The 25562-nt window shown below is 31.0% G+C and overlaps 1 protein-coding gene across 1 annotated transcript in view; it reads right to left on the bottom strand.

The window, feature by feature from the left end:
- LOC145333223 (uncharacterized) overlaps positions 1 to 19552 on the bottom strand; it is a 41395-nt gene extending 21843 nt beyond the window's left edge. Inside the window, exon 1 of the mRNA XM_080178364.1 lies at positions 19453 to 19552. Within this exon, the coding sequence (XP_080034490.1) occupies positions 19453 to 19552 (100 nt within the window). The remainder of the gene's footprint in view (positions 1 to 19452) is intronic.
- Positions 19553 to 25562: the final 6010 nt, after the last annotated feature.

Below are 25562 nucleotides of genomic sequence, written 5' to 3'. Positions count from 1 at the left end.
GGAAATATAAATACCCTTTAGGATTTAACTTTCACTTGACCTATACTCCCCCCCCCCCCACCTCTTTTAGCAAAAGTTGACCGATGACATATCATATCATAATCATATATTAGGGGAGGGATCTTTTACAACGGGACTTAAATAAATATAAGAAGAGTAAGTATTTAGAAAAAAATAACCTATATAATACTAATAGGATACTAGTTCAGATATTTCTTAATCTTAAGCTACTGACCAAAAAAACAAAAATAACAACACGGCACAAATTTTGATGTTGAATGTGCGTGTGTGCGTCTGTTTTGATTTAGCTGACCTTTACAGGGTAGCTTCTTATAGTTTAATTTGTATATTTATCTTTCTTTTTTGCTTTTAAAAATTTATGTATTTATTAACGTTAAGCTTCAGACAAAAGCCAACAAAAAAAAACTTTTGCTAGAAATATGTGAAGGTTCCGTGATCATATGAACAGGCTATTTTATTTGAGAAATCCAATATTTTTTAAAAAACTCAAATTGCCCAATAAAATTAAACGGTCTAGCTAAGTTTTGGAAAGGGATAATTAGTGATTTACAACGATATCCTGGCCGTATGAAAATGTATAGCTATTTCAATATTTATCATATACACATTTAACCCCTTCATTTCACACGTTTAACCCCCAGTATGAAAATTAGGGAATTTAGCAATATTTGGCACCAATTTTAATATTTTGAAGCCTTAAATTAGTTTTTGAAACTAACGATATGACTGGTCGATTTAGAAAAGATCACATGTAACACCTAAGAACTTAGGATGTCTGACTTATGGTACTGTTTCAACAATGACAACAGTGCCTGCTTCATTCAAAAAGGTGGTTAAGACTATTGTAGATGATTTGGCTGGAGAAATGAATGGGTTCTGACTTTTTAACCAATCATTAAGAACTGCTAAGTAAGCTTTTATGTCCTTGACATTAGGATAAATAAGGGGACCTATGCTGTTGGAGTTGTCAGCACAGGAAACTAGATGTAATTAAAGTGAGGTGTTGGCATTTATGAAATTTACAGTTCGAATAGTACATGGTATAGGACCCCTCCTTGTAGGTCAGCCTGTTTGGCAGATTTGTATGCATATTTCGATCCTCTGATAATAACAAATTGTTGTCTACCTCTAAGGTATTCACATAAAAACATTACATGTACTCATTCAAGTCTAGTGCATTAATATTATGCAGTAAAACTTCATTGTTTACAGTGTCAAAAGCTATTGAAAAATAAATGGCAACTGGCACTGTTCTGATAACTGGTTTCTTATTGTTTACTAGGCTGTTGATTAAGGTTTTAATACTCTGTAAGGCAGTGGTGGTGACCCTGCCTGTGTGAAAGCCATAATGTTGGTCTGCAAGTTTAACAGCATCATTCAGGTAGGGACAAATCATGCAGGCAGGAAAAAGAAGTGAGAGAGGGCAGTAGCTGGAACCCTAATTGTCAAGTTTCTCTGGTTTCAGTAATGAAATAATTTTGCCAGTCCTCTATATGCTTGGTATCTAGAAGTGATTTACTTTGTATATTGTACAAAATCATTGCTGATTCTGATTTGTTTAACCTTTTTTGGTGGAACCTCAGAGGATCCTTTTATCACATCCAGGATCTATGTTTTACCTACAAATCTTAGAATAGTCAATTGAGGTTATTGATCTTGTTATAGCTATCGTCTATGATACTTTTTTGCATGAATTTATAATAACTAAGCTGGAAATGTGAGAATATTGTGTTTTTTTGGGGGAAAAACTATGAAAATATACACGCCCGGTCATAGATATATAGGTCTTGTCATACGTAACTCAAAAAAAACCTGTTTCCTATCCAGGACACCGGTGTGAAATCAAAGGATTAACTAATGTTTTCTAACCCGTAAAATTTCTATAATACCATACGATATACATTATCCGGTATATTTCAAAAATTAATTTCCAGTATAGTATGGCTTTGAAGCTGATAAATATCCGCTGGAATAGAACCGGCCATACTGAAAAATTATATATAGCATCAAATTATAGACAATTTTCCACGAATACTAAAATAGAAAACATGAAATCAATTTTAATGTCCGCGGAAAGCTGTCTATAATACGATACAATAGATATCTATTCCAGCTGTGAATTGTTACTTAATTTTCTCTGTTTCATGTAAATTTTCCATTATATGATATAATTAGTAATCATTTTACACCTACCAAAATCATTACACTAATAATTACATATTTAAACAATCAAATTACTACTAGTGGCTACGCCCCTAGAGGCAACTAGGGATATTTGAGTGAAGGGGGTATTTTTTTCCAGGGGGCATTACTATTAGAAGTATAGAGGGACCCTCCCCCAAAATAGTTTCAAAACTAGTACATATGAGAACCTTCACTGTAAAGGAGAATCATATCGGTCTGAAAAACAGCGAGATCCTTCATTACACCCATTCGTTAGACATCGTATTACTAAGAATAAGATATAATTTATTATATTTTTGACCCAAATAAAAAGAAAGAAAAACCGGTTTAAAATAATGACCTAATCTATTTTATCTTATGCCATTTAAACTATAATCACACTATTAATTAGTATTTAAGAAACTAATTGAAAAAGAAAATCGATATATTCAGTTATTCAGTTGAGCTTGAGGTGAAAGGTTGTCCTAACCACGCTCCTCCCCTACCCCAACTTATAACTCTTCACCGACTAGATTATCTAGTTTTGACCGCCTGATAACCAGTACAAATAAAATTGTAATTAATTCTACAGCTGACTCATCAAGTTTGACCGCCCAACACACATCGAATCTGCTCCACTAGTGAAAAATTTAAGATAAGTTTTTTTTTTGTGTTTATTTAAAAGTATTGATATTTGTGATATTCATCCTTAGTTTAATATATTAGTGAAGGTAACTAATTTTATTCTTAGTGATTATGACTAATAACATTACCCCTAACTCTAATTCCTCCCTTGAAGGGCAGCGAGAAAATTCCACTACCCCTGCAGATTGGAATAATTTTACTTTTGACCACTTCTCTAAAATAACTGAGACAACGGGAAAAATTAGGGAAGAACTTGATAAGCTAAGTCAATGTAATAGTGGGAAGCCTAGTGAAAAGGCTAAAATCATAGCTCCAATAACCAATTGGTTTATTGAACTAGAATCTAAGATGAATGATTTGTCTAAGTTTGTTTTCGGGTTATCTAATAACCAGAAGACGCTAATTGAAAGAATTGAGAAACTAGAGGCCACCGTAGCTATCAATGTGGCTTCTGGCGACCTTGTGTCTGATATCGAAAGGTCAGCAGGGTATAAAGATTTGTGTAATGAAACCATGCTTGCTTCTCTAAGTAGTAAGGTCCCCAACTTGAATTTAGGCGTTTACATTGATAGGGATTCTGACATTTCTATGATTGAAACGGTGAAGACAAAGCTTTCTTCTACTCTCACCCCTAAAGTTTTATCGGACGTAGTAATCACCCCATTAGCAAAAGAAACATTTGAGAAAAATGAAAAGTTTATCGTTCCAGTATTACTAAAATCCAAAACTAAACAAGGAAAGGCTACTTTAGATAAGGCTCTAAAGACTAAGGGGTTAGATGTTAACTTTCATTGGCCTAAACAATTGTTTCCTATTATTAAAAGTTTAAGAGAAAAGTACCAAAATGTTAAATCTGAGGACATAGATTTAACCTCTAAGCAAATTCTTATTAGGCCCAGCGCAACCGGAAAATCCATAATGGTGTCTTACAGAACAAGGATGGGTACTAACTGGACATTTTTAGAAAGTTTTAAAACTCCTGCGCCTCAAGCAATGCTTGTAAACACCAAATTCTTGCAACCTTTCTCTAGTAAATATATACAAATGTGAGTAAACAAAATAATCATTGATTTAAAATATTCTTGTCAAAATAATGCATTATTTATATAAACTGCTCCTTTTTGTTGTTACTTTTAAATGGTATATTTACTATAGATGTGAAATGTTATTCCCCCTTTTACATTCTCCCCCTTCTGCCCTTGGTTGTAATTTACCCCAATTTTATCATCCATATCTCTACTTTGACATTTCTCATAAATTGCAAAAAAATATTTTGAAACATTACACTATGTCTCTTGGTTCAGTTTTATCTTTCAAAAAAGGGATAAACTTTTTTAACTTGAAGAAAAATTATATGTCTTTTTGTAAGCTTTTAGGGGATCCTAAATTTGAAAAGGCGAGGAATTAATATTTGAAGAAGTAATTTTAAGTCCCCCTCCCCCAGTAAACCAGCCTACATCTGGAAATTCTTTTTGCTTAGACAATGTAAAAGTTATAAGTCAAAATATGAACTCGCTAAATTTAAGTTTGGCCTCTCTAGATAAAGATGGTGGGAAGTTTAAAATGAAAATTAATGCAGTTTTAAAAACAAATTCACATATAATTTTACTTCAAGACACGCGTGTGGGTAATAATATAACATTTCTTAAAAACTATTTAATGATAAGTAAATTCGGAAATTATGATATTTATCTTAATAGCACAAAAGGGGATCGTGGTGTAATCACAATGATAAGGAGAAATTTTTGTCATAAAGTTTATAGAATATTTAAATCTAGGTGTGAAAATGTCATTATCGTTGATTTGCATATAAATAATGAACGAATGCTTATCATTAACTGTTATGGTCCAACTCAATCTCAAAATAAAGATTTTTATTCACTCTTAAAACAAAAAATTGAAAGTATTGGAATTTCTAAGTTTGTTATTTTGGGAGATCTGAACTGTTTAACTTGTGATTTGCCTATAAATTCTAACGTAGTTTTGAATAATTATGAAATTCTTAACATGAGCGCAATACCTAACTTAATTCACACAAAAACTTTAGTTTCATGGATAAGGGATGGATTTATTGTAGACAAATTTAGACTTTTGTATCCAAATTTAAAAACTTATAGTTATATTCCTTTTAGTGAACAAGCTATAAATAGGTCAAGGATTGACCATTGTTTGGCAAGCCCACAATTTAGTCCATTAATCAAAAAAGTTGAATATCCAAATAGGCTATCAAAATATTTTGACCATAAACCTGTCACTTTCTTTGGAAAAAGTAAGAATATTACTAGACCAAAAGTTATTGATAGCTCCCTACTTAATATTGAACATTTATATTCTACAGTAAAATTTTCTGTGTACAGCTTTATGGTTGATAATACAGAACCTCCAAATAAAAATGAATTAACTCTACTAATTAATAGGATTAACATTTTATCTTTGTATATTCAGGGGCTTGAAAAAACGATCTTAAATCTACCCAATGACAAATTTTGTAAACATTTAATTAAAGTTTATAGTAATGAAATTGAAGAAAACTGTTCACTTTTTCCCAGTATTGAAACTTTTTTATCTTATAACACTAAGTTGGAACCGGACTTAATGTTAGAATGTTTATTAAATGAAATAAAAAATACATGTATATCATTTCAGTCATTTTATGTTAAAACAACAAAGGAGGAAAAAAATAAATTGTCTGATCAATTATCATATTTAAGAAGTATTGGTGATTTTAATTCTGTTAATTTTAAAGAAACTGAGGCAAAACTTTTGGAAATTGAACACAGAGAAAATCTAGACTTTTGGAAAACACAAATTATTTTAACTTATTAAACCATGAGAAAAGCACTAGAAGCTTTTCTGAACTTTTGAAAAATAAGAACTCTCATGAATCTGTATCTTTGATTAAAGACTACTCAGGGAATATTATTCAAAATGATGATGAGAGACAAAATTTTATTGTTAATCACTTTAAACAACTTTTTAGCACGTCTGTTGAGCCAGAAATTTCTTTTAAAGAATTTTTTGAAAGAAATGAAAATGATCCAATTTTTGACCCTTTTAAATTATCGCTAGAAGATAAATTAAATCTTGAGTCACCTATTCAAATGTCTGAACTTGAAACCGTGCTTAAAAATGCTAATTTAAATGCTGCTGTTGGTTTAGATGGCATACCTATGGCGTCAATTAAACATTTTTGGGATTTAATTAAAGATACAATGTTACATGGTTTTAACTATATGGCTAATAAAGGGGAGTTAAGAGGTATGATGAATATAAGTAGAAGCAATTTGATTCCAAAGGGTGGAGATAAAGATCTTTCTAATATTAAAAATTGGCGTAGCATTGGTATTCTTACATCTCCTTATAAACTATATAGTGGAGTTATAAATTTAAGATTAAAAACTGTTGTAGATTCCATAATACACAATGCTCAGAAAGCTTATTCCGATCAGTATTTTATACAAGAATGTTTAATAAATGTATATGAACTGCTTTCAAAATCAAACTCCACAAATTCTCCTTTAGCAAGTCTAATAATTGATTTTTCGAGGGCATTTGATACAATAGGAAATACCTACTTACAATCTGTATTGCATTTCTCTAATTTTGGTCCAAAATTTATTTTAATGGTATCTTCTACTTTTAAAAACCGAAAATCTTGTATCTTGACTGATTGCGGTTTAACACAAAATTTTGAAAATAAAATAGGTATTATTCAAGGAGACCTTCCATCTCCAAATTTATTTAAAATTGCAATAAACCCACTCGTTATAAAATTATGTCTAACAAACACTCTTAAAATTCCAAATTCAATTCCTTACAATTTTAACAGAGATGAAAATAAAGTAAATGTAGCAAGTGGTTTTGCAGACGATATGCAAAACTTCATGGAAGTAAAGGCAGAATCTCTCCAAAAATGTTATGATATTTTGACCAGCTTTGGAAAATTATCAAACCTTAAAGTTAACAACTCTAAGACTCAAATTATAATAACTGGTGGGTTACCTTATTTAGATTTTATAAGAAAAGTTGAGGAACTGAATTTTGAAATTTCAGATAATTTCACAATTTTAGGTCTAAGCTTGCACAAATCTTTAAATGACACTAATTTAATTTGGGACAAAATATTGGCAAAAGTTGTAAAATTGCGCAATTTTTGGAATTTATTCAATCTTAGTATTCCTGGAAGGGTTTCTATTATAAAAACATATTTTTATTCACAATTATCATATCTAGGTTCAATTTTCGAACCAACAGACCAATTTTTAGCAGACTTTGAAAAGTGTGTTGTAGGCTTTCTAAAACAAGGGGGAAGGATTGCAAAGGATAGAATTTTTCTTGACTGTAGCAAGGGTGGGCTTGGCCTGCCTAACCCAAAAGAATTTCTCACTAGTCTTAAAGTTAGCATTTTTTTAAAAGGTCTTAAGGCAAATGATTCATGGGGTAAAGAATTGAGACAATATCTTGCAGATCCCGAAAACCCTTTGTCTATACAAATTGATAAAATTATTCCAGAATCTAACCCAATTTTGTACAATCTAGTTAAAGCTTTTTTACGTTTTTGTGATTATTATTGGAAATTTAGTGGAAACATTCTCGCTGCCCAAGTTGTTAATAATCATTTATTCACGGATAATCAAGGAAATATGATCAATAACAACTTCTTCACAATAAACTCATGGTTAAGGTATGGTAATGAACTAAAAAATCTTACCTTAAGTAATTTTATCTCAAACTTTGGCAATGTTTTAAATTATGATGAATTTTGCAGGAAATCTTCCTGTTATGTAACCCCAAATGAATTTATAAGAATGAAACATAATCTAAGAGTATTTTTAAATAGGTGTAAAACAAAATTTTCTCAAAAATCTGTTTCAATATTAGTCTTTATTTCAAAGCCCAATTTGAGAGCAAAAGATTTTAGATACTTCTTAGTTATATCCAAATCTATGTTAACTAATTGTCAACCCGTTAAAACTAGAAATATGTGGCTCAGTAATGAAATAGATATAAATAGAGAATCAAGGTTTATGTGCATGTGGCGATTATCCTATCTTCCCATGAACATAAGAGACTTTGCTTTTAAATTATCTAACAATCTTCTTCATTTTAATGCAAATTTATCAAAATTTAGTGACACTAGTCCAGCATGTACACAATGTACAATAGCTTTAAATCTTCCCACCCCTAGAGAAACTTCTTGTCATTTTTATCTTTATTGTTCATCAAATACAGAATTACTTTTAGAATATTTTAACACTTTTCTTTACCAATCTAATATAACATGGGTTGCCAATTATGTTCTCTTGGGAGCACCGTCTAATATACCATTCTATAAAGCTATAATAATCAATACAGAAATTATTATTTCAGCTTGGTTTCTTTTTGAATGTAGAAATAAGAAAATTAAACCTGTATTGTCAATGTTAAAAGAGTTTTTAAAGAATTTTAGAGCAATATTTATGCGTTTCCCAAAATATCAGAATGCGTATAATAAGTGGATAAGAGGATAAAAGGGTTAGTGTTATTACAGGGACATTAAGAAAATCTGTTTGTTAGTTTTTGTATCTCTTTCTTAATATCTGTCAATATTTCTTTCAACTATGAATTTTTTCTAACTTAAACTTTCATTCTTTTTTTTTCAGTTTCTTAAGCTGACGGCTCAGGGTAAACAGATAATCAGGATAACCAAAAATCCTTGTGTTAATGAAAAAGATGCCATTGCACTCACTTTGACTAGACGAGAAATTACCAGCACTCAACACATCTTCAAAGAAGACGGAACACATGAAAGAAACCAAATTTATTTTTATATAGTAATTGTAAATAATTTCAATTTTATATTTTTAGTAATATTTTTGTGATTTTATGTTTATAAACTGATTAAAAACCAATAAAATACGTAATAATAATAATAATAATTTTTAGCATGAAATAATAAATATGGATTCAATGGCGTGCAAAAAAAAAAAAAAAAAAAAAAAAAGATATATTATGTTTTGGATGTTGAACTTGATTTTCATTTACTCTGATAAAGTGATGCCCGCTGCTGGCTAAAATAAAGATACCTTTAACCCATTTCATCTCCTTTTAATGGATGAACGAACTGACAAATAAATGAGTTCTATATTACTAACCCGTCAAATTTTTCCCTATTTTCCATATATCCACGTATATCATATATCCATTATATGAGAATGTTAATATAATAACAACACCAAAGTTAAACAGGAAACACTTACTGAACTCGGCACATATAATTTTCAGGAATCTAAAGGGATAAGACAATTGCCGATAAATTGATGTACACTCCCAACGGTAATATACAAAATCACCCCTCCTATAGACTACTATTAGTGGTTGGAACATTTGAACAATTAACTTAATAAACCAAACAATCAAATTTAATAAAAGTCCCCAAAGCTAAGTCAACGAAAAAGAAAATGTTATTAAAAAATTTTGGGGACTAGTGTACTATACTAGTGTAAGTCCCCTCCCTCCCTGATAATTTCAATTTTGCAAATTGTTGGTAGATTGAGGAAGGTTAATGGGTGCAAGTGATCACGAAAACAATTTGTTTTTCTCTGTCACTCACAACTAACTAAAAGTCGGTGTTTCTCTGAAGCAGCTTAAAAGGTAGTAATTTTAAAAACAGCTATATAAAGCCGGTGTTTCTCACAATCAGCTGTTCTTAAGGCTGTATTTAAAAAAAACCTACTGAAAATCTATTGCTTTTCCTCAAAAAAAAACTAGAATCTATTTATATTTTTTACAATCACCCACAACCCCCGAAAAAATATTAAAATTTTCTAAATATACCTCCAAAGAATAAATAATATATTGAAAGCAAGCTATTTTAAGAGCTTAATAAAAGCAATTGAACTTTTGCTTAAAGCCTCAAATTTTACAAATATAATTATTTTTAACTGAAAATCTCAAAAAAATTCAGTGTTCATATAAAAGACTAATCCTATTACATAAGTCTTTTTATTAGGTTATCTCTAACCATTGAATAAGTTGGGTTCTATATTTTAGGGAAGCTTAACATTTGTCTCAAGATGGTTCTTGGCTATTTTCGCCTACCCCCTTTCACTACAAAACCTCTAAATGCTAGGGGAGAAGCCGCCAAAAACAACTTTATTCACTAAAATATAAATGCTTTCAAATAAAGACTAAAATAAACACATTTATTTCGGAGATTATTTTGACACCATTATCCTATCCCTGTATCCCTAATGTCATCTTCAATGTGAATCGAGACGTGGTAAAAGGCAGGGAGGAAGGGAGGGGTCATTGGGCTATAAATTACACTGTTATCCAAAGTTTTAAAACTATGTTTTAACTATCATATTCCTTGGTTTAAAAACTTTGGGTATTTTTATTGAAGTTTGATTGGTAGGTTGCATACAAGTAGTGCCTTACCCAATAATCCTTAACTAATTTTATTTATCATAATTAGGGATGTATATCAATTCATAGTCAATTGTCTTATCCCTCTAGGTGCCTGGGTAATAGGTGTTCACAATACAGGAGATTATTCGCAATTAAAGTGGTTTTCCAAAGCAGTGTAGCAATTTTTATTCTTAGTAGCACAAGCTACTCTATAAACTAGGGCAGGTCCAGCTGTACGTCCGTCGGACAAAGTCAGTTTTTCTGATGTAAATTCCCTATAGGGCCCATGCTTGAACATTTGATAATATTAGCTACAAAATAAACCACATATTTTTAAGGCTAAAAATCTATGTCCTATTATAAAAAGTAGTAAGCTTTTTTGTCTGTAGCGAAGGAGCTCCTCCCCCTTCAAGTTCCCCTAGAGGTGTCTAGGTGATTAGCTGCTAGTTTACAATAAAGCAGCTCTTCATTTGATGCAACTGGTGCCTTCACCTCTAGCCAAAATTCTAAAATTAAAAATACAACTTCAGTATTTTTTTCTCTAACCAAAATAATAGATTAGAACCATCCAATAACTAATAGGTATATCCACGAATAGTGGAAGCTAAATGATTAAGTAGCTATTAAAATCTTAAGAGAATTAGACAAATTGACACATAGACATATAAACTTATAGAACCAAAAATGAATTGATATTTTATGGCAACAATTATTTAGTTTGTTTGTACGGACAGCTAGTAATTTGATTAAAGTTGTGGTTGTTAAATGGGTTGTTGAAGATGTGGTTGTTTAATCGGTTGTTCAAGACAAATAAACATAATCTTAATAGCTTGTTCTTCCTCTTCAGCGCAGGGCTTGTAAGTCGCAGCCATGAGAAGCATCCAATGCTATCTATACACGAGAAGCAGTAACATTAAGATGCTTCAGCTGATAAATAAATATAATTAGATGGCTTTAGATATTCATATTTTTATTCAATTACAGCCAATATAATTCTACTAATGCCTTCCAAATCCCTTGGTTAAAGGTTAAAACGCATATCTCAGAAAACTCTGATTTCAAAAATATCTTAGAATATGCGTGTGCATTCCTTTGGTTCTATTCATGGTATCAAAATGAATTTATAAAACAAGGCTTTACTTTAAAAATCTAGTAGACCCTTTGTGAGAAAATCGTTTTTTGAGATGGCCCGAGATTTTTTGCTCCTAACAGACATACAGACATTATTATGACATAACATAATTTAAGCTTTAATAAAGAAACATCTAATATAACTTATTTCTGAACTTGAAACCTGTACCATAATTTATTTAGGTAAATAAATTGATAACAGGCCAGTTTGTTTAATTTAATGGAAACAATCAATAGGCTAAACAAATTGATTGTCAATTATCCTTAAAATTTCTTGCAAGCAATGCCCCCTTCCTTATTTAAAAAAATGGAAATGAAGAGGAGAGGAGAGGTAGTTTTTCGATGTTCGTTTATAACTCTAGGTCAGGTTAGTTAGGATATATTGGGTACTGGGAAGGTTGTCCCACCCGCAGTGGTTATTCAAAGGAAAAAATATAACCTCTATAATTGCTGATATTTTTTAATTTATATTTTCTTATTTCATCTGAAAGTGCAAAACATTCAATATAAACAGTCTGACAGAATAGTCAAAACATTAAAATGTTAATGTTTACATCTTCTGACAGGCGGATAAAACATATAGATTAAATGTGCATTATCATAGGAATCTACACTGAAATTAGCTGTATATCTATATTAGAAGCCGAGAAAATCACATTTCCCTCACAGTGTAAAGGACAGACAAAGTGAATTATAGAGTAGCTTCGCTGCTAAAGATGTTCTCACTTATTTGCCATAGTGGCTTTGTGCGATATTATGCTACACTTTCAAGTATGAATACATGCAGAAGTGATACTACATCTGTTTATTGTTATACAATGTTACTAATGTATTTCCTCTAATCTATCAAACTAACCATCAAGTACCCAGGCAGGGAGGGGACATTGGACTGTAAATTACAATGGTACCCAAAGTTTTTAACCACGTTATCGTATTTGTTAGATTGGGTCTTTTGATTGAATATTGATTGTTTGCTATTAAACTAGAAGTGTCCAAACTTTCAGCCAATAAACAACAGAGGGGGTATTTTTGTTTATCGTCATTGGGGATGTGTACCAATTATCGTCAATTGTCTTATCCATTAAGAACCCCGGCAAGTATAAAAATAAACAAGGATAAATAGGTAAAGCATTGGGGCAGCAATAAAATACTTGAAAATGACAAAAAAAACATTTTACAGTATTGCTTCGAAACCGTTAAATATAAGCTGGATAAGAACCAGTTCTCGGCCATACTGAAAAATCGTTTATAGCATTGTATAACAGACAATTTTCCAAGAATATTAAAATATAAATCATAAGATTAATATCAGTTTTGTTAGCCTTGGCCGTCGTTTGTATTCCATGCTATAAATAACTACAATATTATGGAATCGATTCTTATTTTAAACCAAAACATTGAGATACATGAAACTAGCGGCTGTAACCTTATCACGTAGGAGTTCTGTATTAGAAGGGACTAAAGAAAAGCTTCCTTGAATAGTTGTTAATGAGATCTTAATAGACAGACAAACATCATGTTACTTTTATATTGGTATTTTATATTTCTAGTGCTTTATGTATTACTACTTCTATTGTATGTTATTAAGTACATAATAGTAATCTATTCAATACATGCTTTGCTTTTATATTATAACAAGGACATTTAGGTACATAAGTAGCGCAACAATAACTTGAAGTCGGGGTAATATCCACTTCCAAATATAATAACTATTATTGGTCAAAAAGTTTGGACATTGCAAGTTAGTATCAACCAATTAAGATGTAATAAAAGCACTCAATAATTTTAAGCCAACGAATTAGAGAAAATGTTTTAAAAACTTTGTATTTATTAAAGCATGTATATTAATTTACAGACTAATGTAGATATAGAATCGTGACTTTAATTTATTGAAGAACGGACGTACATACAAACCCAAGCTATAGAGTAGCTTTGCTCCTAATAATGTTTGTTTACACACTTAGGAATAATAGTAGAACAACTTTGGGTACTTGAGGGAGGGGGGGGGGGGGTAAGTGAGTTTTTATTCCCCTAATTGTGGGCTGGGCTCATACCTAGAAGTAGAAGGGCGGTTGACTTATCCCCCTCCCACCTTAAGAACACCTAGAGGCTTCTTGGGGGCGTTCGTTGCCCCTAGTCTTTCTTAAAATAAAAGCTATGTCTTGCATTTTTTTTCAATTAGGTGTTTGATCACGAATTTTATATGGTAAAAATATTTTTCTTTTAATTATAATTAATATTTAATTGTTATCCTAATAAGATAAAAGTTATGCTTGAAAATTGTTTTAATAGCTATCATTATATGTTGCATTTTCAAAAGAACACGAAAACTGATCATAAATTTGCGTAAATTTTGTACTTATTTGCGTCATTTCTATTTTCAGATTTTTTAGAGAAGCGATCACTGAATTACTGTAAACAGAAAGGGGAAAGATTAAGATAAAGAGATCTGAATCTTACATAAATACGAGAAGAATATTCCCGGGGCTTTACCTCATGTCAAGTCTGGACCGCATAAACCCCCCTCGCCCAATGACTTTTTTTTGGGAAAAAATAAGAGTAAATGGTAAGGATTATTTATGGTTAAAAGGAAAAAGTGTACTTTCTGGTATGGCTTAGAAACAGATTAATAAACGCTGGATTAGAACCGGCTCTCAGCCTAGCTGAAAAATTGGTATAGCATCGTATTACAGACAATTTTCCACGAATATCAAAATAAAAATAGAAAAAGATACTTATTTTTTTTTAGCAGGGGACTTCGGTTACATAAAAGTTTTTTAATTTAAGTGCTAAAGTGATAAAATGAAGAGTAGCTCTATCCTAAGCTGGGTCGGATGGTGGGAGGGGGGGGGGGGGGGTATGTGTTCCACTGGATACTTTAAGGGATATGACCATATTCCCTTGTCACTCTCATTCTCAATTTACCTGAACGAAATATGCGAAATTTTAACAAACGAAAAGTTTAACCTTAACTCATTTTTGCAGGGCTCGGCAACCTCCAGAATTCCGCCCCAAATCGAGGTTTTATGATATTAACCCTTAGCTTAGCGGTCGGGGGAAAGAGTTTCATTCCTGTGTGTGGAAGTAATCTAAGTGACTTGTGATTATTTGAATATCGTCAACCTGGCGGGCACAGAATGCCAGCAAACAAGCAGGGTTATCCAGGTAAAAAGCAAAACTATTTTTGTCTTAAACAAAGTATTTTATGCTACCCCAATGCCTATAGTAGTAGATCCTAATATGAAATTCAAGTGTTCAAGTAAATTAAAGGATCCAATTATGATCCTGCAGGTACTGATCATCAAGGTCTCCAGCAATCTTTAAGGTCCGGAATTAAGCCTGATGGTTAAGGGTTAAGAAAGAACAGTTAAAATATATTATTTGGTGTAAGTGTCACTTTCTTAGAGTACAAGGAGAATCTGGTGTAATATCCAAGTAATAATATATCACGCCAGGCTACAATTGAATCAAGACAAAAGTAAGTGCCGAGCTCTGGGACCTATGTATGGTGAAATTAGACATAAAACCATAATCATTCCAGGTAAAACCGGTAAACAGAGCTCGGCACTTACTTTTATCTTGATTCAATTGTAGCCTGGCGTGATATCCATACAAAAAAAAAAAAAAAAAAAAAAAAAATGGGGGGGATTTTTTCATTTTTTTGGGGGGTTGGGGGTGTCTCTCCCCCCAAGAAAATAACTTAAAACCACCACAGGACCAATAGGTATATACCCTGAAGAGTAGAATCTGATCGGTTCAGTGGTTACCGAGATCTTAAGGGACAGACAGACGGACAGACATCAAGCTACTTTGTATTATAGATAAAGTAGCCTCAGTGCAAGCATATTACACTCTAGTTATCAGATTACATTCAAAATTTATCAGGGAGAAATACATATTTAAAATATCATTATCATTTTTTTTCTGATACTTTCATCCTTTTTCTTTGTCATTTGTTCTATTCATCTATCTTTATTCTTTATGACTCTTAAAAGTCAACCTTTCTTTTTAGTTGGGTATCTGTATTTAAAGGGGTAAGAAGGGGACAATAAAATAGCCTAAAACTTTCCTAAGGCATAAATCTAAAACGTGAAATAGCCTTAAACCATCTTATTAAACTTTCCTAATAATTGGTCCAGCTTTTGTAAGTTGTAGACAGATCAACAAAAAAATCTAAATAATTAAAACTTCAAGCATGTTTATAAATTTAAAATTCCCTTAAATTTGTTGTTGTGTGTTTTGATAAGTTTAAATAAAAGAAAACAGCGGGTAGGCACTAAGTACCTTAAAAATTAATAAAATAAGGGATATTTCCCCCAGGAAAACTATTTAAGATTTTTTCAATGCTTAAAATATAAAATAACGTATAGGTTACCGTCAGAGAGATGAGGACATTATCTGTTTATCACACTAGTCCCCAAATTTTATAATAGCGTTTTCTTATTCGTTGGCCTAACAACTATGGGGAATTTAGTGAATTTTATTGGTTGATTCATTAAGTTGAGTGTCCAAACGTTTCAATCAATAATTGTAATCTAAAGAAGAGGATAATAATGTGCATCATCACTGGGGATGAACATCAATTTATCCGCCAATGTCTTGTCCCTTTAGATCCCTGGGTTGCCGTCTACTACCACCTTCCAACCCCCTTAGAGATCCTTGAGGATGGGGGATAATCTACCCCACCCCCTGTAGATAAAGGTAATTTAAACATGTTAGAATTGACCTATCGATTTCCAACTTTGCATGCTAATTCCTATAACAATTAGGTACGACTAAGGAAGCATAGAAACTCTATAATCGTTACCAGAAAGTCCGTACGTCCATTTAAAATATGTATCCTGTATTTAAACAGTTTTTGCTAAAATTTTACTCACAGTTTTGTTTAGACTCACATATTTGTATTCTGCTTATTTAGTTCTGACACTTTAATCTAATGTTTATGTTTTTTAGACTTACCGTTTTAGAGCTTCGCTTTTATAAATGTTGTCATTCTTGTTAAATTAAAAACCAACAGACCAACTGAATTGAATTGAATTAATTGTAAAATAGGTTGAAGAAGAAATAAAATTCCTTACCAACCAGTATGTAAATATCATGACAGCAAAGCCAATTCATTATAGATAAAGAGACAATTGAAAAAAAATTGAGGTTCAGATGTAATTAGTTGCTAATTTTATTTAAATTTTAGTCGACTTAAGAATAGCTCTATTGAAAGCCAAATCAATTTTATGATTATCTAATTTTAATTTTGGGGGTTTGGCACAGCTCTAACCCCCCCCCCCAGACCCCCCTACTGACTAGATAGTTGCTATGCTTCCTAAATTATCGTTAGAGGAATCTTTATATGAAGATGAGTAGAAACCAACATCAAAAATACAAGCTTTCCCTTACTACACGTACAAACAGACACACCCAAATTTTAGAAATAAAATTGTATATAACAAGGATGACAACACCCATAAAAGCGAAGCACTGAAACGGTAGGACAAACGGACATTAACACTTGTATAGTGTCAGAACTTAATAATCAGAATATAAATGTATAAGATTTGAAGCAAAATTGTAAGTAAAGAAGGTGTATTAACTTTTTTGCTTTTTATTTAAGATAGCTAGCCGGTGCTTTTAGTAAGTAGTAGATGCAAAATTTTTCATAGAATTCAGATATGCAATCGTTTTTTTTTGTAGACCTCTTATTTTTAAAGTAATTTAAGTTTTTTTAAAAAAATAATTAAGTCGGTTTTAAGGTACTAAAACACAACAAAATAAAAGAAGAAAATGGCCAGTATGAACAAAAATAGTAAGATCTTTAATTTGACACCTTACTTTTAAAATTCTGTTGAGTAATTATTGAAAAAATCTATTTTTTTAACCTCAGTTTAATAAAAACTTTAAACCTAAATATTTTCTCAAACAGACATAAAAAATATGGGTTCATATATACCTTTAGAATCAGAAAAATATTACAAATCTATTCTAAGCAAAATTGAAAAAGTTTTATAAAACTATAATAAAAAAATAAGTTAATTTAAGAATCATAATTTTCGGCTTTAAAGGGTTGATTTGAACAAAACCTAAACAAATGTACATACACTGTAACAGATATTTTTTAAACACAAGAAACAATAATGCATTTTTAACTGCATTGTTTTGAAGTTTATAAACAGACTGAAGCATACTTGTTCATAATTTTTCATTCTTTACATGTTAAGTATCACTATTTTTATTGTAGTATCTATTGTATATATTGTTTGAACATTATCCTTTTTTTTTGTCAATTCTATTGGTTAAGTTTTGAGTTGAAGCTTCTTGATTCGTCAATTTTAGAGATTTTTGATTGGCTAGTTTAATAGTTACAATTAAGTGTTGCCTGTAAAAATATAATATTTTAGGCCATTTTTATTTTTTTAAGTTTATACTTTTTTTCAATTTTGCTTAGAATGGATTCATAATATTTTTCTGATTCTAAAGGTATATATGAACCCATGTTTTTATGTCTGTTTGAGAAAATATTAAGGTTTAAAGTTTTTATTAAACCGAGGTTAAAAAAATAGATTTTTTCAATAATTACTCAACAGAATTTTAAAAGTAAGGTGTCAAATTAAAGATCTTACTATTTTTGTTCATACTGGCCATTTTCTTCTTTTATTTTGTTGCGTTTTAGTACCTTAAAACCGACTTAATTATTTTTTTAAAAAACTTAAATTACTTAAAAAATAAGAGGTCTACAAAAAAACCGATTGCATATCTGAATTCTATGAAAAATTTTACATCTACTACTTACTAAAAGCACCGGCTAGCTATCTTAAATAAAAAGCAAAAAAGTTAATACACCTTCTTTGTTGAAAAACTGCTTGATAGAGGATAATGTTTATGGACATACTTACATTTTTAGGACTTGATTATAGAGTTGCTTCGCTTATAACAGTATACTTTGTTGTTCCAGGAGTCAATATGCGAAAAATCAGATAAATCGGATAATTAGATCCCATTAAAATTTGTTGTTAAAATTTTTAAAAAATCAACATGTTTAAAATGGACGGACGGACATTCTGGTAATGACTATAGAGTTGCTACGCTTTCTAAATCATACCAAACTACTAAAGGAATCACCATGCAAAGTTTGAAATTGATAGGACAATTCTAACATGCCTAAATTAACGAAAAAAACTATCCGTTACGGACGTACGGACGGACCGACACTAATTATAGAAAAGCTTTGCTTTTAAAAATTGGACAATAGAATATAAATTGTTAAACAAACACTATTTAGATATTTGTTTTGAAATTTGATATTCTCTTCTATTCAATATTCACAGTTGAAAATCTACTGGATTTATTATTACTTGGATGTTGCACCAGATTTTCATGTACTCTACTAATAAAGCGATTGTGATACGCACAGCTGGCTAAAGAAACAATAACACAACCTTCACCCATTTCACTATCTTCCTACTTAATTTACCAATTGACCAATAAATGAGGTTCATGTTAGCAACCTAAATTTTCCCCTGACAATAAATCCATGTATATTCTATATCCATTTATCTATCTATGTTTTTATTAGTGCATCTACTTTATAACTAACTATGGTATGTAATTCTGCCTGTACTATAACAATCAATTTTAGCGATGTACTGACATTGCCTGCCAAGAGCCTTAAAAATGTTTTTATACTAAATGCATTATTGTACCATGATGATAATTTTGTTTTTATTTGCTACTCATGGTTATAATTATCCTTTTTTTAGTAGCGAATCTACTCTATAATTGGAAATGTCCGTCCTTCCGTCCTATCAAGTTTTTTGTTTAGGAATGAAAAAAATATTTATTCCTAAACAAAAAACTGGATAGGAATATCATTCTCATTTAAACAAAAACTCATTTTTATGCTAAAATGTGGTTTAATTTTGGTTTTTAATTTTTTCTCCCAGAGGTAGTCATTTATTTCCCTGAGGTAATTATGCTTTCTTTTAGTAATTAATAAAAATTCTAAAATCTCCACTCAAAAAATTGAAAATCTTCCAAAAAAAAATTCAGAACTGAGATTCTGTTCACCGGTTGCAATCGAGGCTTGTGGTGCAGAACTGAGATTCTGTTCACCAGTTGCCATCGAGGCTTGTGGTGCAGAACTGAGATTCTGTTCACTGGTTGCCATCAAGGCTTGTGGTGCAGAACTGAGATTCTGTTCACCGATTGCCATGCTCAGGGGGAAAAAATGACTACCTCAGGGAAATAAATGATACCTCAGGGGAATAAATGATACCTCAGGGAAATAAATGATACCTCAGGGAAATAAATGACTACCTCAGGGAGAAAAAAAGAATATTTACATCCACTATTTAAGGGGTCGTTTATGTGAGAATGTGATTTTCTCAACTCATATAAAAGACAGACACCTGCAATTTTCAGGGATTAACTATGTTACTATTCCTCATATTTTCACCAAGTATCATTAAGATTCGTCAATAAATTGAGGTGCTAGATCAATTACTACATTTTTAAGTTTTCATGATTTTCTTAACACCTATTCAAGATAGACGGCTGAAATTTTCAGGGATTGAATAATTTTCTGCATACTTTTATTAAGTTTTATTGAGATTGGGGTGCTATTTTGATTCCTAGATTTTTGAGTTTTTTATTTTAGGGATTAAATATCTTCATAATTTACATAACCCCACAAAGTTTCATTAAGATTTGCCCATTGGTTGAGGTGCTAGATTGTTAGGTTTTGTGATTTTTTTAGTTTAATGTTTTTTTTATGAAACTGCTCCATAGTTAAGTTGTTTCCGGATAACCTTGATAATTATTGAGCTTCGCTGCTTATGGATGTTGTCATCCTTGTTTATATAATTTTCTATCAATTTTATTTTGAAATATGATATTATTTCGTTGGATATTATAATTGTATTTATCTTTTTTAACTATCTTTCTTTCTGTCTCACATTTATCTATCTATTTGTGGGAGGGGGGGGGGCGGGGGGGGCGGGGTATTGCGCTGTTTAGTATTAAAAACACACTACCCCAAAATTCTAAAGTAATGTTTTCTTATTCGTTGGCTTAACCACTTTAGAGTCTTTTATTGAATTTTGAATGAATAGTTCATTAATTTGAGTGTCCAAACGTTTCAACAACTTATTTTTATCTACATAAGGGTAATATTGTGTATCATCATTGGGGATGTACATCAATTTATAGGCCATTGTTTTATCTCTTTAGATCCCTGACTATGAACCACGTTGTTTTCATGTGTCGAACATAGCAGTAGAAGGTTCCTATATTCAAACTTCTTTTCTCGTATTCATTCGAATCTGGTGGATAGGAACCGGTTCTCATCCATACGAAAAAACTATGTCTAGCATCGTATCATTATCATATCCAGTTTTCTACGAATATAGAAATGTACAATCATAAGATTAAAACTAGTTTTTTTAGCCGGTGCCTTCGGCACCACGGGGCTAAAAAAACTAGTTTTAATCTTATAATTGTACATTCTATATCCGCGGAAAGCCGTTTATAATACGATATGAGAAATAACTATTAAATTCGAATTAGTCACCCCGAGGTCAACTAAGTGACGAGTTACACTTTAAACTAAAGATGCATAGTTTACTTTATATAGAGTAGATACGCTACATAAGCATGTTTTGTGCATTTTTACTTTACTTTTTCTTCAATTTTATAACTTTAACACTTTCTAATCCCTTTTAACCCCAACAATCGATATATAATTAGTTGGATGTTGCACCAGATTTTCATGCACTCTAGTAAAGTGAAACGTGTAGCTGGATAAAATACCGAAACCCCACATCCACTCCCTTTATTCCATACCCTCCCCTTCTAATAATTGAACGAACTGACCAAAAAATTACAGGGTAAATTGCAATATATATTGACGACAATTTCTACTCTATCATAATATCCACTTGTTTTCTAGGTTCATTAACTTAACGCTTAATATACATAGAGTTAGAAGCTCAGCAACTTTATATCAGATCAGGATATACTAGGGAGTGGACAGAAAATGAAAATAGCATTAAACTACCCCATTTTAGAATTTTTAATTTTTAAACTGTAAGCATGATATTTAATGATTTAAATCTATCAATATGGATTGGATATAGTTGTCAACGGATGTGATTTATGAATATGGATATTAAATTGGCAAAGCAAAAAATTGCTTTGTTCTTTAAGACGTTATTTTTAGATTTTATGTATAAAGCTGTAACACGTTATAAAGTTAAAATGCAGAAAATGCTAAAACTAAAACATTGGGCTTTATTTCAATAGTCCTCAAAGTTTTATAATAAAGTTTTCTTATTGGTTGGCTGAACAACTTTGGAGACTTTTATTGAATTTTGGTTGTTTGGTTCATTAAGTTGATTGTCCAATCGTTTCGAACACTAATTGTAACCTAAAGAAGGGGTAATTTTGTGTATTATAATTGGGGAATACATTAATTTATCGGCCATTGTCTTATCCCTTTAGATTCATTAGCAGTACTACTAAATAAAATAACAAAGACTGTTATCATAAAATCTTTAATTAACTAATTTTATTTTTTCAATTTTAAAGTTAATTACACTTAGATCCTTATGATAACAATTTTATGGGATTTTTATTTTAATCTTATTTCAGAAAACATATGAAATGTTTGTTTTTCTTCCTTAAGTAGCGCAGATACTCTTTAATAAGAGTTAATTAAAAAACTTTAATTTACAGGTGCTTTTTAAAAGCGAAGCTTTTCTATAATTAGGGTCGGTCCGTACGTCCGTCCGTACGTCCGTCCGAGATAGATAGCTTTTATTCGTTAATTTAGGCATGTTACAATTGTCCTATCGATTTCAAATTTTGCACGATGATTCCTATAGTAGTTAGGTACGATTTAAAAACCGTAGCAACTCTATAATCATCACCAGAATGTCCGTACGTCCATTTTAAACATGTTGATTTTTCTACTTTTTTAACAACAAATTTTTATGTGATCTAATTATCCGTTTGATCTGATTTTTGGTATATTGATTCCTGGGACAACAAAGAACAAAAGAACAATAGTGTAAGCGAATCAACTCTATAATCAAGTCCTTAAAATGTAAGTATGTCCATAAACATTATCCTATATCAAGCAATTTTCCAACAAATTTACTTAAACTTTGCTTCGACTCTTTTGATACTTTTATATTCTAATTATTCAGTTCAGACACTATACAAGTGTTAATGTCCGTTTGTCCTACCGTTTCAGTGCTTCGCTTTTATGGATGTTGTCATCCTTGTTTTTATAAAGTTCCTGTCGAGCAATTTGAAATAAATTGAAAATAAGAGGACAGGGGGAGTTTTTTCCCATATACTTAATACTTGTTGGACCCATCCCTTCAGGGAAAAGCAGCACAAAATAAAACCTAACCTGCCCTAAAGTAATAAACAAACAAAAAACTACCCTACTCTTTATATTTTCTTTATTTGAGACAGCATACAGTGTCATGTGTGACGTCATAAAATTACGTCTATTATCCATCTCGTTTTTAGGTTTCCTTTCCCACTTTTCCTCGCATCCTTCCTTTCTGGACGTATTTTTATGATGTCACACATGACACTTTTCGCTGTGCCAATTTATTTTCAAATTATGGGAAGGGGTTTAGTGATCAACAGTCAGTTTTAAGGAATACGCCAGATGGATTTTTAATATCATAAGGGAAAAAAGCTACCCGTCAGTAAAAAACAACAGTTTGATCTTACGTACAGAAAAGCCTCAAGTTTAATAAATAAAAATATTCCATTTGTTTAGGAATGCCAAAACTTTTATTTACATAAGGACATTGACGAATTTCAAATATTTTATATAACTTTTTTTAGCTACTCTATAATTAACATTGTCTGTCCCTCAGTTCATCCGTGACGAATTGGGGGGAAATGCGATTTTCTGGGCTTGCTAACATGGACATCTTTAATTGGTCCGTTCGTTCATCCAGTAGGAGGGTAAGGGTAGGGTAAAGTGGTGGGGTAACTTTTTTAGCCAGCTACAAGTTTCACATAATAATCTGGTGTAATCTAAGTAATAATACAGACAGACTATGGCAATAAAGCAAGCCAAAAAACAAAGATTACAAAATTTTAATTTAAATAGATGCATGTATGTTTCTCTTTCTAAATTTACATATAATGCACTTTTTCACGGCCAAAATATAATATTAAAAACAAAAACAATTATATCCAAAATAAGCGAATCATATAAACAAAATCAATTTAGTTTCCCAGCGGACCTAAAAATTCTTCCCTGAAGCATTCTAGACAGACTGACAAACAATTTGTGTTATGAAATAGATGCTCAAAAAATAGAATAGACATTTATCTGCGGATAGAAAAAGTAAAATGTAAGATTAATTTTCATTTTATTATTCGAAGAAAGCTTACCTTAAAATACGATACGATTGATTTATCATTCTGGCCTAAAACTGGTTCTAATCCAGCGGATATTAAAAGGTTTTGAAGCCATTCTGGAAAAGATTTTCCAAAAACAGCTGTATATCTTTATTAGCAGACTAGTAAGTTAGGTATACAGAAAATATTGACAGTCTGACAGTATAAACTGAATGCTTGTTAGAGAAAAAATAAACCGTTAATCTTAATCGCAATCCGCAAATAGTATTCTTATTTATCAGATAAATCTTTACAAAAATTTCAGTAATCAATTTTCATTAACAGTATACATTGTGGAGAATTACATAGATATATAGAGTTGCTATGCTACTTTAAAAAGAGTTGTACTTAATATTAATATTGTTTGAAAATAAAAGGCCGCCTTTATGATTAATTGGTTAATTTAAAGAATTCAGCCCCACCCTAAATACAAGAATTTTATTCTTTAATCTAAGACCGATTCTTAAAAATCAAATGACTCATACTTACTACTTAGAAACTTCTATAACCCGGCCGTTCAAGCACCTTTTTAACCACAATAAATATATGAAATTTAATTCTTGAGACTTTGACCGATTACGAAAAAACCTGATACATATTTATAGGATAAAATCTCTATATAGAAAACAAAAACAATGAAAGTTTAAATGGCCTTAAACCTGAATATAAGGACAACGAGAATATAAGGACAATACCTAAAATTATTGATTAATCATAGAGCTGCAAAAATAGTTTTTAACAAGAAAATGTTCGAACGTCCGACTATTTATAGACCACTCACAAAACAAAACAAAAATATAAATCTGTGACCGAATCTAATTTCTAAGTCATTAGATCACAGTAACAAACTTAAGTTCTTTCTTGTCATAAAAACTCTTATAAAACGGCCCAAAATATGAAAATATTTGAAAAATTTATTGTGTTATCATCTTTAAACATAAAGATTTTAAAAATCTACCTCTTATAAATATCATTGCATTTCAATTACAACAATTAAAATTGTATATAGTTATAATTGCTTTTTTTAACAAATTGTTTAGACCATAATAGTTATTTATCGCATCGTATTGATAGGCAACTTTCCGCGGGCGCTAATATCAAAATTATAAGATTAAAACCAGTATTGTTAGCCCTTAGGGGCTGAAGGTCTGGGCTAACAAAACTGATTTATATTTTATGACTTCATTTTGATACTTGTAGAAAATTGTCTGTAATACTACGCTATATTTTTTTTTAGTATGGTTGATAACCGGTTTTAATCCAGCGAATATTAATTGGTTTCGAAGCCATGCTGGAAAAAAATTACCTTAATAAAAACTGCTTCAAAATAGATTATACAATAAAATTAAACCCCTTTATATAAAGTAGTAAATTTTTTTCTGAAGCATTTCAATTTTTACTTAACTGATTCTTCATTTTTGGAAAGCTTACCATAAGGATCTATGATTTTTTTACAGAATAAATATCCCTTCCCCAACCAATATCCTGCTAAATATAAGCTTGGTGTTGTTTATTTAGCCTAAATATATCACGATACATATAATTATCTATCTATCTATCTTGCTATCTATCCATCTATCTTCCTATTTAGTGTGTAATGAATGACAATAATAGTTATTTCTCGCATCGTATTATAAACGGCTTTCCGCGGATATAGAAAGTACAATTATGAGATTAAAACTAGTTTTAATCTTATGATTGTACATTTCTATATTCGTAGAAAGCTGGATATAATACGATGCTAGACATAGTTTTTTCGTATGGATGAGAACCGGCTCCTATCCACCGAATTCGAA

This window comes from Acartia tonsa, chromosome 12 (assembly GCF_053477335.1).
Source record: "Acartia tonsa isolate MP-2025a chromosome 12, ASM5347733v1, whole genome shotgun sequence".
NCBI lineage: Eukaryota > Metazoa > Arthropoda > Copepoda > Calanoida > Acartiidae > Acartia > Acartia tonsa.
The sequence above is the reverse complement of the archived record's forward strand: the minus strand, read 5'-3'. Positions and strand labels throughout refer to the sequence as shown.